General features: G+C 39.3%; 1 protein-coding gene across 1 annotated transcript in view; it reads left to right on the plus strand.

The window, feature by feature from the left end:
* Nucleotides 1-14,353, plus strand: part of LOC149167468 (uncharacterized) — a 56,328-nt gene that overhangs the window by 14,955 nt on the left and 27,020 nt on the right. The window contains exons 2-4 of the mRNA XM_089433001.1: nt 1,119-1,318; nt 11,676-11,816; nt 11,924-12,004. Of these exons, the coding sequence (XP_089289127.1) occupies nt 1,119-1,318; nt 11,676-11,816; nt 11,924-12,004 (422 nt within the window). The remainder of the gene's footprint in view (nt 1-1,118; nt 1,319-11,675; nt 11,817-11,923; nt 12,005-14,353) is intronic.

The raw sequence follows: 14,353 nt of genomic DNA on the forward strand, positions 1-14,353 counted from the left end.
TTTGAATTTAATTAATGTTGAAATTAAATTTCAGAACATAGCATCAATCACATAATAGATAAAACTTATATAGTGGAAGCATAAAATTTAATTTCATACATTATTGAATTTACTTAATGTTGAAATTAAATTTCAGAACATAGCATCAATCACATAATAGATATATAGTGGAAGCATCAAATTTAATTTCATACATACACAGGTAATTACTCTTTTAAATCAGCTTTTCATTCCTTCGGAAAACTTAAAAGGAAACCTTGAGAAGCTGCCCCCAAAAAAATCACTGCATGGATACCAAAAAAATACTCTGAACTTGACTGGAATGACCGCTGGGCAGTGTGGCCTCTCTGCGTGATCTGTATGGACACATGCACGGTCTGTATGGACTTATGCATGACTGCATAGAACTGTTCCATGCACTCTACAGAACTATGTGCTGCCTGGAAATGCCTCTTTCCTGGCTGCCTGTGCTTTCTCCCTCTTTCTGTGCTCAATCTGCTCAGCTGCTCATGTGTGTTGAAAACCTCTACCCTGTCCTGTCTTTTTTACTTTTACTGGAGAATCTATTTTTAGAATTCCTCCTAGTCTAGGTCATGCATGAGATACAATTTTAGACACTACTTGCACATTGACACTGAACCTTTTCAGAATTTCATGTCCGAGCTATAATTCTCAAAATCTTGTTTAAATGCAAGTGTAGGGATGAAGCAATAATTATGTTGTTTTTAAATGAATTGTTTGGTTATGCAGTTGTAATTCCACATTTATTTTTGTGTTAGAGATCTGATGGGTGCTGCTAGAAACCCAAATATGTGCCCATTCAACATTCATATTTGTACTTGAAGGAACTATTTAGAGCTTGGTGAAGTAGGTACCTGGCTGTCAGCTTTGAGTGCAGGGTAGGGAATGCCACCATTGTATATTGTATTTCAAGTTGTGTTTCCTTGAGATTGTTTGCTTAAAGACAAATTTAAATCCTAGTATGTATGTTTCTTGTCTTTCTAGAACATTTGTAATATGTCGCTTTTGGTTTCCTTATGTTGGTTAACAGCTTACTGTTGCATATGTATAATACTTATATCCTTTCTGTTCCTTTGCATCTTCTGATCTATTTGCAGGCTTATCACTAAAATCTCAGGAGCTTACTGCTATATTCTTAGCAGTGAGGGTGTACTGCAGTTTTGTTATGGAATATGATATACACACAGTGCTTGATTGTGCAACATTAGTCACCACTTTGTGGGTGATTTACATGATACGTTTCAAGTTGAAGGCAACACATGATGAAGATTTGGATAATTTTCCGATATATTATGTGGTAAGTCTTTTGGCAGACATCAACTTGTTTTTCTTTGATTTCTTTCTCAGCAGGACAAGTTCCAATTGTGTATTTATTATGGTTGTTACATGTCTGGACCCTGCAAACTTGTTTGTCGTATTGATCTACCCCTTGAGCTCACTTCATTATCTGGTTTTGTGGTTTGAAAGTTCTTTTCAAGCAGTCATTAGGTGCTTACTTTTCTTGAGTGACAGTCATGGTCACCATTTTATTTTATAGCAGAGAACTCAATAACAACTTCTGATTGTTCTCTCCTTTTTCTGTGTCTTTATTCTAGTGTGGCCTTTTCCATTCTAAATGTTTCTGTGTAAGTTGTATTTGTGGATAGAAATGGTTGGTTGTAGTTAGCAATTTTATGTTTCACATTCCAAAATGTATCTTATGACACAAACTTTCGAACGAAGATGCTCCAAATTCCATTGATTTGGATTTAATTTTTCCTGGCTTTCTTAATTTGATTATCATCATGTCATTCTAGTTTGATTGTGTTAGTTTCATGTTTGGAGACATTGTTTTAGCTTTTAGAAACCTATATATTATAGTTCCCTATTCAACACTTTGTAAATCTTGACACTGAGAATTATTTTACACATACTTTTTACCTTAAGTAGTGTATTTTCCCTCGAGCTTAAATATTAATGAAGATAAAATTGATAAATTTATTAGTTGGAATTTCTCTATCTTCCCCTGATGTATCCTCAATCAACTTGTTTGCTTGGCTCCAACTACCCTGGACTGCTTGTCTCCAACTATTATAGATTGTAGGGGAGAATTTCGTTTTACACCTTTATATATCAAGAAGAATTGAATGTCTAATTAATTGACAAAGAGAGTGCGTTCATGACACTAGTGGTCATTGTTACCCACCAATGTGGATGACCTGGAGGAGAATTTTTTTCTCCTGTTGTTTCAGCTTGCCAGCTAGCAGCTCTATCATGATCCATGGATAGCCTAAGATGCTTTCCTTCATCTAGCTTGCTCATTTGATGAGGGTGGGTTGTCTATTGCAAGGTACATTAACCATTTTTGTATTTAAATGCTTTCGTTTAATGTTTAAGGGAATTCTAACTTGGATCACAGGTTGAATTCTATGATAGACCACTTTTGGTTGTACACATGTTCCCATGTTTCACCTTGTGGTTATCACTTGCTGCTAGTCTAGTGTGAACTTCCTTGAGGCCTTTCTTTCACTTTTGGTTGTACACATGTTCCCATGTTTCACCTTGTGGTTATCACTTGCTGCTAGTCTAGTGTGAACTTCCTTGAGGCCTTCCTTTCACTGCCTAGGAAGGGCATAAATAGGAGGCTCTGATTGGAGTTGTGTATCCATGGTAATCCATACTTAACAGCTTTCATCTACGTGACCCACCCATTGTATCAACATCCCATCTTCGGGTTGATTGTTATCTGTCACCAGTATTGATTCCTCGTTTTCCTCGTCTTTGAGTAGGGCCTAGGAAACTTTGCCCTAAGAGGTTGATGATGTAGAAAGAAAGGAAAAAACATGAACCATATGCTAAACACATAAGATTGGTAGGGATAAAAGAAAGTGTGTGGACAAAAGCTTAGCATGAGCTCTACCCCCTTCATTAGCCCTCACCCAGTGCTTGGCAAAAGCATAATATATACAAATTAAAGGAACTTTGAATATCCCAACCCCAATGAGAAACGAAACACTTCATCTTCAAGGAGTCAATGATGAATCAATGAAAGCTTCTAATCCAAGCCATGTATGTAAAATTAATGATGAAAAAGATGCATAAGCGAAGTGGTAAAAATAGAGGGGTAACTTAGGTCCCATGATTGCTCCCTCATTACACTATAACACTTGAGGTTCTTTTGAATGTCATAGCTGGATAATGACATCCTCCATGAAGTAAACCTCATATCATGTCATTGATCATTTACACGTATTTACTATTGATTGATGGGTGTGCCTAGGAACTGTTACTTCCCCTTAGGGTCTTAATAGGGCCTTTGTAATAACCCTCACATACCTAAGCAAGGTAACTTGTTTACAAATCATAAGGTAGAAAGACATTTGAAGATGATGCTTGTGTAAAGTACTTTGATGCCTTTCCCATTAGATATTGCCCACTTTGGTACTCTTATGGTTTGTACACTGGTGATGTTGATCTCACTTGAGCGTGCAAGTGTGATTCTAGACCTTTGCTCCTAGGTACAGTTGCCATCCCTTGAGGGATTGTATGATGCTTCTCCAACACTTTAGAGAGGATGTCCAACCCCACTTGATGACTCCATTGGGAACTTTGACCTAGGACATTGACTACTTGTTGAAGAGCTTTGACCTTGGGATACCTTAGCACAATTGATGACACTCTTCTATGACTCTAAGACCTTGAACGTTGTCCTCTAGAGCTAGGTTGTTGCATAGAGAGCTGATGTACTCCGAAGCTAACAAGATGCCCCCAGGTTGGCATTGCACCTACTTGATGGATGTTGGCTTGTTTCTTAAGAGATTTGATGATGATGATGATGATGATGATGACATAGGACATATGTCACATGGTTTGGGTTTGAATTTAGGTTTGGCAACGATAAAATTCAATTTGAGTTTGAATTTCTCTATGAGGTTTGGATAGGGTCCATCATAATTCTAAGCTTTATATATATATACATGTGTGTGTGTGTGTGTGGAGCTATTATGATGGAAATATATATAAATTATAAATAATAGTTGTAAGTCATAGATCTATTTTACCATATAAATCAAAATAATGACGATTCATATTTGTAAGTTTGTAACCATGATATTTCAGAACTTATGTTTAAATTTAGTTAATAAACACATAAAAGCTGAACACACACACACATATATTAAAAAAATTTGATATATAAAAAAAATACAAATTACAAATACAAAACATGAAATATAGACATAAATATCCTAATTTTCTAGAAAATAGAACATTTGCAAAACATTTGGAGTCATTTCAAATCTCAATTTTACCCTTTACCTGCACAATGAGAGACCGTAAGAGCTCTTTCCATACAACTGAAAGTGAGAAAGTCACAGTGAAAATTGTTTTTATATTCAACTGGTAGGATGCAGTAGGGCACATGTCAGACATGTGCCAAACACGTCCTAGCATGTTTGTGTCCAACACATGGGATACAAACGTGTTAATTTTAGATAACAATGGTATGTTCTGTGCTTAAGAGCAATTTACTTCAATTTTTCTTATTAGCCCAATATCAATTTCCAGATTAGCAATCACATTAAAATGACAGTAAATGCAGATAGAACATAAATAAAAACAGTAGAAGACAGGCCAAGGCAAGAGGACACAAAATGTGGCGCATGCCAGGGACAAATCCCAATGTGGGGAAACCCTTTGATCAATTCTTCTTATTATTCTTCAAAAGTTTGGCAGAGAGAGAGAGTAAAATATACAAAATTCACTTTGCCCAATCAAAGTCAAATCTGTCCAATCCAACTGCAGTAACAAGAAGTCCTAACCAGAAAGTCAACGCTGGTTAACGTGGCAGAATGTCTCCTCCAAATCAGCTCGGTCAAACCCACTCAACTCGACCTCCAACAACAATCCAAATCAGCCTAAAACAGTGCCAGAAATATTAGTCAAACTTCGTCAACACAGAGGTCAAACTTGCGGTCAATGCAGGTCAATCAACTCAGAATGCCTTGATTTATGTGCTCAAAAATGCGCCCTGCCCAAACAAAATATTCCCCAAGAAAAACGCAATCAAACTTGGTCAACTGCTGCCCGGTCAATGCTGGTCAAACCCTCTTACAATTCGGTCAACGCCCAAAACAGAAAATTGCAGACTGTCCTTCGCATGTGTGGAGAGAGAGGCTGCCCAGAAATCCATACACCCAATCAGATAAGAGAGAGAGCTGTGTGAGTGATGAGTGTCCAAATGAGGTAGATGCTCCTTCTATTTATATGCAACGTTGAGGATGAATAGACATTTCTTTTGGGCTTCTGAGCCTACATTAGATTGCTGGTCGACCTTGACAATTTGTCCATAATAGAAATAAATTCATAATTCCATTTGTACATGTCAGAATGAGATGATCTATAGATCAATCCTACACCTCTCGGAAAGAGGAATCCAATAAAAATATCAACTCCATCATATGAGCTGTCCAAGGTGGAGTTTGGCCCTAGTTGCCAGATTTAACACTCCCTCTCAACTAGGGAGAACTCCACCTGCCAAACCATCTGACAGCCTATACCATCCCTATCATCCTTGCTTTGCTCTACTGAACCATGAAGAAATAATGAAGAAGAAATGATCGAGAATGTATCATACCATTCTACACTGACCCAAAGTCAATCTCCAATAATTGAGTGTGTATCATACTACTCTCCATTGACCCGAAGTTAGTCTCCAATAATCAAGAGGGTATCATACTACTCTCCACTAAGCCGAAGTCAGTCTCCTTTGATCCTAGATCAATATCAAACATCCTAACATAGGGAGTACGGTAGTACACGATGCGTCCAGCGGTAGTACTATGGTCCCTATCCTCATTTCCCTACTCATTGGCCAAATGAGAGGTACTTCCCATGAGAGTCCCAAATTGCATGGGTAGAATGTATCAATAGGAGAAGGTGAACCACTCATCCTCTTCATATGCCATAGGAGAAGGTGAACCACTCATCCTATGCATATCTCAACCATCATGGGGTATTATCACAGGGGAAGGTGAACCACTCACCCTGTACATCGTGCACCACTAGGGGAAGGTGAACCACTCACCCTATGATCGCTCATCGCTCCAAGAAGTACCCCAAGCCCCCTGAAGCTTCCAAAGCTCAATATCCAAATCAAACGGGACACTCATAAGAGGGTCTCTCCACGACTCCAAGTTGTTCACGGAAGGGTAAGAATTTGACCTTCCCTAGGGGCTTCGTAAGAATATTTGCGACTTGATCATCAGTCCCAATATGATGGAGCCTTATTGCTCCTTGTTGTACCATATCCTGGATAAAGTGGTACCTGATATCAATATGCTTGGAGCGGTCATGAAACACGAGATTCTCAGAAAGACGAATCCCACTTTGGTTGTTGCAATAGATCACGGTGGTATCCAACACATGTCTAAATAACTCACTAAAGTGCTTTCTCAACCAAACAACTTCACAAGAGGCCATACTAGCAGTAATATATTCAACCTCAACGGTGCTCAAAGCAACCGATTTCTGCTTCCTGCTCATCGAGGATATCGAAGCAAAACCTAGAGAGAAGCAACATTCCGATGTGCTTTTACGATCCACCACACTATCAGCCCAACTAGCATCAGAATAATCATGGAGCCTCACATTCCCGACAGTGTATCTCAATCCCTACGTGATTGTGCCCCGGAGATATCTCAAGGGATTCTTGGCAGCAATCCAGTGTATGTGATGAGGCTCGACCATAAACTGACTCAATGTATTCACTACAAAACATATGTCCGGACGGGGGTTCACTAAGAACATCAGGGCCCCCACGAGTTGACGATACTCAGAAGGATTTTCCAAATCGGGCCCAACAACACTTCCGCATAACTTCTTGAAGTTAAGTTCCATCGGAGTAGTCATAGACTTGCAGTCCACCATCCCAAATCTTTCAAGTATCTTCACAATGTATTTTCCTTGAGAGAGGAAAATCTCACCTCGCTTTTGCCAAACCTCCAACCCTAGGAAATAATGCATCAATCCTAGGTCCTTCATTTCACATTCGGAAGCCAACTCTCTCTTACATTGATGAATAAGAGGGTCTTCACCTGCTAGAACGAGATCATCCACATAAAGTACCAAGATGAGAGGTCTGTCATTCTCAGCGTTAAAGTAAAGGTTCGGATCAACGTCACTTCTTGTAAAGCCCAGCTTCATCAGATAGCTGTCGATCCTCTCATACCAAGCTCGGGGAGCTTTCTTCAACCCATAGAGGGCTTTCTTCAACCTGCATACATGTGTCTGACGATCTTGAACTTTGAACCCCTTGGGTTGTTCTACATAGACTTCCTCCTTAATTGAACCATGCAAGAAGGCGGTTTTGACATCCATTTGGTGTAGGTTCCATCTTTGCGAGGCAGCAAGGGCTATAATCGAACGGATGGTGGTATATCGGGCAACTAGTACAAATATCTCATCGTAGTCCACACCTTCCTTGTGAGAGAAATCTCGAGCAACAAATTTGGCCTTGAACTTTTCAGCACTTCCATCAGCTCCATGCTTGATCTTGTAGAGTTTCGAGGTGACAACGGATTTCTCCATGGGTCTAGGGACCACATCCCAGACATCATTCTTCATAATCGACTCATACTCTTCTTTCATAGCATCCTTCCAAACTTGGTGCTTCACGGCTTCTTCGAATGTGCAAGGCTCAAAGTGAACAATGGTGCTCATGGCAGTTAAGTACCCTTGGCACCTATTCGGCTTTATACTTTCACGAAAAGTTCCCCTTGGTGCAACATGTCTCTTGGCATTTTCAAGAGTTTCCTTAAGCCATGAGGGTCTCCTTTTCGAGGAGGAGGGCTCATGAGGAGGTGGATCAATGGGATCCATTGGTCCTTCAACATTGGGCATTGGTTCATCTCGCGGTTCTCCCTGCTTTCCTGTATCTGCTTCTTTGTCCTTCCTTGGAATAGGAAGGTTACTAATCTTCCCAAGAGCAACATCTTCGTCAAAGGTGACATCATGACTTATCTCTACTTCTCTTTGACCATGCACATAGATTCTATATGCCTTAGAAGTTTCACTATAGCCCACAAATGTTCCTTTCTTTCCAGATGCATCCAATTTGCTTCTCTTTTCTTTCGGCACATAAAAATATACGGGGCTACCAAAAATTCTAATGTAAGAAACATCAGGTTTCTTACTGGTGAAAACTTCTTTGAGAGTTTTGGAGTCCAATGCTTGATGAGGGCATCTATTTTGAATGTACACAACAGTGTTGGCAGCTTCTGCCTATAAGAATTTCGGAAGGCTTTCATCATGAAGCATGGCACAGGTGGCTTCTATAATAGAACGCTTCTTCTTTTCAGCAACACCATTTTGCTCAGGAGTATATGCGGTAGTAGTCTCCCTCTTAATGCTAACTTCTCTACAATAGTCATTGAACTCATTTGATTCATATTCGGTTCCATTATCGGTCCTCAATATTTTGATCGTTTTCCCTGTTTGATTTTTGACCAAAGCATTGAAAGAACGAAACCATGAGAATACCTCGTCCTTCTTCTTAAAGAAATATATCCATGTTTTGCGAGAGAAATCATCCACAAAGATAACATAATATAAATATCCTCCCAAAGATGTCACATGCATCATACCAGATAGATCAAAATGAACCAATTGCAATATGTCGGTAGTCTTGCTACACTTGAGGGGAATGGTCCCCTTGTATGTTTTCCTTCGCCACATCCCTGACAAACACCTTCATGTTCTACTTTGAATTCAGGCATACCTATCACCATCTTCCTTATAATGTAGTTGAGCAAACCTTCGGTGCCATAATTCGGATTGAAGAGATGTGTCGCAAGACAACTCCCGATTGGCTTCCTCCAACTTGATATACGCTATCATCCCTGAATCAAGAATAAATGCTTCTTTGAAATTTCTATTCCAAACACGTACCTTTCCATCGATGAATGCCACCTTAAATCCTTTGTCTTCCATCAGATACCAGGGTATTCTTTAGATTAGGTACATATGGTACTTCTTGTAGATGAATGGTCTTGCCTTGATTCAATTGAAGAGTGACATTCCCCACTCCCTTCACGAGATAGGTGGCATTGTCCCCAAGAATGATTTCCAAATCAGTATCCTTTTCTATAAGATTTGAAAGCGCCTCCTTGTACCACTATCAATCAACCAATTTCACAAGGTATTCGGAGGAGAGGCAGTAGAGAGGGCAGATATAAGATAAAATTCTTTTTGCTTGTTATCAACAACATTAGATTCATCATACTTGGAGTTTCTTGATATTTTGGGAGGTCGACCATTTCCATGTTGAGTAACGGGAGCATTCCTTTTTCCTTTGTTGTTGAATCTGCCATTCCTTTGATTGTTGTTGCCCTTGAATTGTTGTGGTTGTGGTTGTCATCATCATGAGATGTATCCCTTCTATTAGGACACTCCCTAGAATAGTGGCCAAACTTGTTACAAATGAAGCATCTTCCCTTCCTTCCATTTTTGAATCCCGGTCTTCTTTGACATTGCTTCTTTGAACCTGCATTGGTCTTCTTTTTAGCATGAGCGGAGAATGCAGTGGGTTCATTCCTATTTGAAGGCATGTCCATTTCCATCATCCTTGTCTCTTCTTGAGAACATCTAGTCAACAATTCTTCAAAACCTGGAATCCTGTGGTTGTTGAGGATAGTAGTGTTCAACACATGCCATTCACGAGGGAGACCTCCAAGGGCAATGAGAGTGAGCTACCTATCAGCAATAACTTCTCCAATTGAAATAAGATCATTATTGATCTCGGTAATCCTCATGAAGTAGGATTGGATATCTTCACTTCTTCCCTTCTTTATGTCCTTCAACTTGTTTTTGAGAAAGAGGACTTGGTTTGCATTGCTAACAACGTTGGACATGCCAACCAACCTGTCATACATTTCCTTGGATGTGTTCAAATCAAAGATGTATGCAACCAAATGCTTGTTAATAGAATCCCTGATGTTCTTCTTAGCTTTGACTTCACCTTTCTTGTACTTTGTTTTAGCGGCAGACGGTGCATTTGAAGGAGTTTCAGTGATCTTTCCCTGCAATAATCCATAACATCCCGCTCTTCCAATATAAAATCAAGAGACATCTTCCATGCATGATAATCAGACTTATCATTGAGCTTGTCATCAGGTTTGTAGTAAGATGCGGAGGCCATTGACTCTTGTCCTTGTCCAACAAATCTCAATTATTGCTCTTCTCAGTGATTGCTCTTTTCACTCTTGCTCGGGCTTTGTCTTCACCTCAGCTCTGATTCCATGTTAATTTCCAGATTAGCAATCACATTAACATGACAGTAAATGCAGATAGAACATAAGTAAAAATAGTAGAAGACAAGCCAAGACAAGAGGACACAAAATGTGGGCATGCCAGGGACAAACCCCAATGTGGGGAAATCCTTTGATCAAGTCTTCTTATTATTCTTCAAAAGTTAGGCAGAGAGAGAGTACAATATACAAAATTCACTTGCCCAATCAAAGTCAAATCTGTCCAGTCAAACTGCAGTCACAGGAAGCCTTAACCAGAAAGTCAACACTAGTCAACGTGGCAGAATGTCTCCAAATTAGCTCGGTCAAACCCAGTCAACTCAGCTTCCAACAGAAATCCAAATCTTGCCCAAAACAGTCCCAAAAATATCAGTCAAATTTGGTCAACGCAGAGTTCAAACCTGTGGTCAATGTAGGTCAAACAGCTCAGAATGCCTCGATTTCTGTGCCCAGAAATGCGGCCTGCCCAAACAGAATATTCCCCAAAAATGCAGTCAAACTCGGTCAACTGCTGCCCGGTCAACGCTGGTCAAACCCTCCTGCAGTTCAGTCAATGCCCAAAACAGAAAATTGCAGACTGTCCTTTGCATGTGTGGAGAGAGCCTGCCCAGAAATCCGTACACCCAATCAGATGAGAGAGAGAGATGTGTGAGTGATGAGTGTCCAAATGAGGTAGATGCTCCTTCTATTTATATGCAACATTGAGGATGAATAGACGTGTCTTTTGGGCTTCTGAGCCTACATTAGATTGCTGGCTGACCTTGACAATTTGTCCATAATAGAAATAAATTCATAATTCCATTTGTACATGTCAAAATGAGATGATATTTAGATCAATCCTACACCTCTCGGAAAGAGGTATCCAATAAAAATATCAGCTCCGTCATATGAGCTGTCCAAGGTGGAGTTTGGCCCTAGTTGTCAAATTTAACAAAACGCGACACCCTTGGAGGCCGTCAGCTGTTACTAAGTTTTTGTGTTTTGATTAGACTGTTAGTGCTCCTGCAGGCTGCTGCATGTGTGGCCCGCTCTTTTTTGGTATAAAATCTCTGTACATACTGTTTTTTATTAATAGTCAAGGATAATTTAATTTAAAAAAACCATCCAGTCTTCAGGATTCTGTAGCTGCATATGGTTAGGTCTATTTTTGATCTTTCATAAAAAGTTCCCATAGTCGCCTGCAAATGAATATAGGCATATTTCATGGATATCATATCTTTTAATTTGGCAGGTTTCTACTCAAGTCTTGCACTGATTCTTATAATATTGCATGCAACAGTAAGAAAAGTTTATTTTAATTTTTTATGTGACGTGGAAAAGCAGCAATAAGAAAGAGCACCAACATCCATAAAATATTCTTGTTTATTGCAGGTGATTCCATGTGCAGTACTTGCCCTTTTTATCCATCCATCAACATCCCATAATATTGTAAACAGGATACTTTGGGCCTTTTGTGTTTACCTTGAAGCTGTTGCAGTTTTACCCCAGCTTCGCGTGATGCAAAATACAAAGGTTTGAACATTGCATTCCTTATTTCAACAGGATGATGCATTGAAAGAACTTATGTCATGGAAAATTGTCTAGCAGACGTTAACTGAAATTCTTAATTGTTTTGACAGATAGTTGAACCATTCACAGCCCATTATGTGTTTGCATTGGGTATTGCAAGGTTTTTCAGCTGTGCACATTGGGTACTCCAGGTATGCCAATTATGCGATTCTATATATTTCTGTGCGTGTTGTAACCTGTTTCTCTCATTTTGTGTAAACATGCTTTTCCAAATGTAGCTTAAGAAAAGGGGTTATGGTTTACATCCTAATAAAAAGTTTGTTACTGTTTTGGAAAGTTGGATGTCAAATCGTTTTAGCACTAAAAATGAATAAATTTGTTTGTAGTTGTGCGTATACTTGGAAACACCTTGTTGCAGCTTGCAATTAAAATATGCTTTTCCAAGTGTAGCTTAAGAAAGGGGTTATGGTTTACAACCTAATAACAAATTTGTTGCTGTTCTGGAAAGTTGGATGTTTAATCATTTTAGCTCTTAAATAAATAAATCTGTCTGTAGTTGTGGCGATAATTGCAAACCCATGGTTGTAGCAGGTGGTTAACACACACGTGTACTTTGATGCCCCATAAGAGATGCATGGATATGTAATGGTATGGATGATATAAAACTTTTATAGTGCACATGTTGTTTGTATGGTGTTTATTTGTCACTTGTGTAATTTTTTTGGAGGAATGCATTACTTGATTTCTCTGTCCTAGCCATGCCTCGTCATACAAAAAATTCTACATGCCCATGATGGATCTAGCTAACCATTCATTGTACAGACGTTTCTTCCTTGCTCATCCTTTGTAGCCTCCTTGTCCTCAATCCTAACATTGTCTTATTTATATTCTACTATTCCCATATAGCATCATTGCTCTTGTTATATTTGTTGGCACCAGGGTAGGGCCAAATTTTGAAGAACTGTGTAAGTGCTGTGCGTGGAAGAATTGGGCTATACGCAAGGGGTGCTGTGCGTGGAAGAACTGGGCTGCGTGCAAGGCGTGCTGCTTGAAGCAAAGGTTACACTGCATACAGGAACCACACACCACTGCATGTGGTGACCATGTAATATTGCACAAAGGATTATATTGACGTGCCAACTGTCAGGAATCCTTTGGGGAATCATGCAGTTCTAACTATTTTGTGACTGACCAATTGGTGGTTAGGGTTAGGATCATGAGTGTAATGTAATATGAAAGGATGCAAAGATTGTAGGGGGTGATGATGGTTGTTTTTGGGAGCTTTTGGTGGGAAAATCCTGTTGGAGTCCTAAGAGTCCTATCCAAGAAAGACCTTTGGCCTGATGCATGCATCGTACAAATATGTCGTATAAATGAGATAATGAAGTGTTAGATGTCCCGTTCTTCCTATATCTTGTGCCTTTATGTTAAATTCTTTTATGTGAATGCTTTTTTGTGTATGCTTTAATGTGAATTAGTAGAAGTGAGAATGCTATCTTGAAGGCATGAAGAACCTGATTACTTTGTCCATGCAATTCCTGTAAGTATCTGGGGTGAGACTTTTTTAAGTGCCTGAAGATTGAGAATGCTGATTCTTATAGGATATTTGTTGGCTAACGTTTTTGATCTTGGGTTTGAATCCTTGCGCCAATAATTGGGTTTGTTGTTGGGACATGAATGGTTGGGTTCCTGTTCAAAGAATGGGGCTATGATGTGGAGACCCTCAAGAAAGGAGATACAGGATTGGATCTCATGGAAATAAGACGAGTTTGTGCAATGGGAGACTAGAAATATACATATAAACACAGAAAGATGGAAGCAAAGGGACATCTATTCAGATTTGCATGAAACTTCGTTGAATTTTCTTGCTTGCTTCAAGAGTGCATGAAATGATAGGCAAAAGTTAATCCTATGTGGAGGGTTTCTGATGGTTTTTAGCCTAGAAACAATCACAAGGCTAAAGGTCCTTGACAATAAGTGGACTAGAGCAATTAACTTTTGGTTTGAGAGAGTTAAAGCAGGATATCTTGTCGAATATGCTATTGAATGTAGCGAATCTTATAGTAGCACAAAAAGAAAGTTTGAAGTCGGTCCTATAGGAAGATTACTAGTAGAAATCTTTCTTTGGATCAAGCGTGGAGAATCGATTGATGTGCATGAAACTTGATAGGATGACAGCGTAAATCCCCATGTGGAGGGTGGGATGAGAAGAAGCGGGGAAGAGATAAGGTAAGTCACGAAAGAAAGGTATAGGATGGATCCATGAGAGCAGAGAAGAAGGGATAAGTGATAAGAAGAGCCAGGATTAGGAAGATTGTGAAGTAAGAAAAGAAGGAAAAGAATGGAAATAAAGGAAAAGAAAGTGGGAAACCAAGGGAGTAAGACAGGCAAAGGCCATCGCAAAGATACATAATGGAGGAAAAGGTACCAAGAAGGTATATTGGTAGTAGTCAATGTAGAAGTGCGAGAAAAGATCTTGAATCCCAATGGCAATTAAGAGATATGTCAAATTCAGAGGAGTATGAAGAAGAAGATAACAA

Source organism: Pinus tabuliformis, chromosome 5_1 (genome assembly GCF_031772625.1).
Source record: "Pinus tabuliformis cultivar Carrire ecotype Pingquan chromosome 5_1, CPIR1, whole genome shotgun sequence".
Taxonomy (NCBI): Eukaryota; Viridiplantae; Streptophyta; class Pinopsida; order Pinales; family Pinaceae; genus Pinus; species Pinus tabuliformis.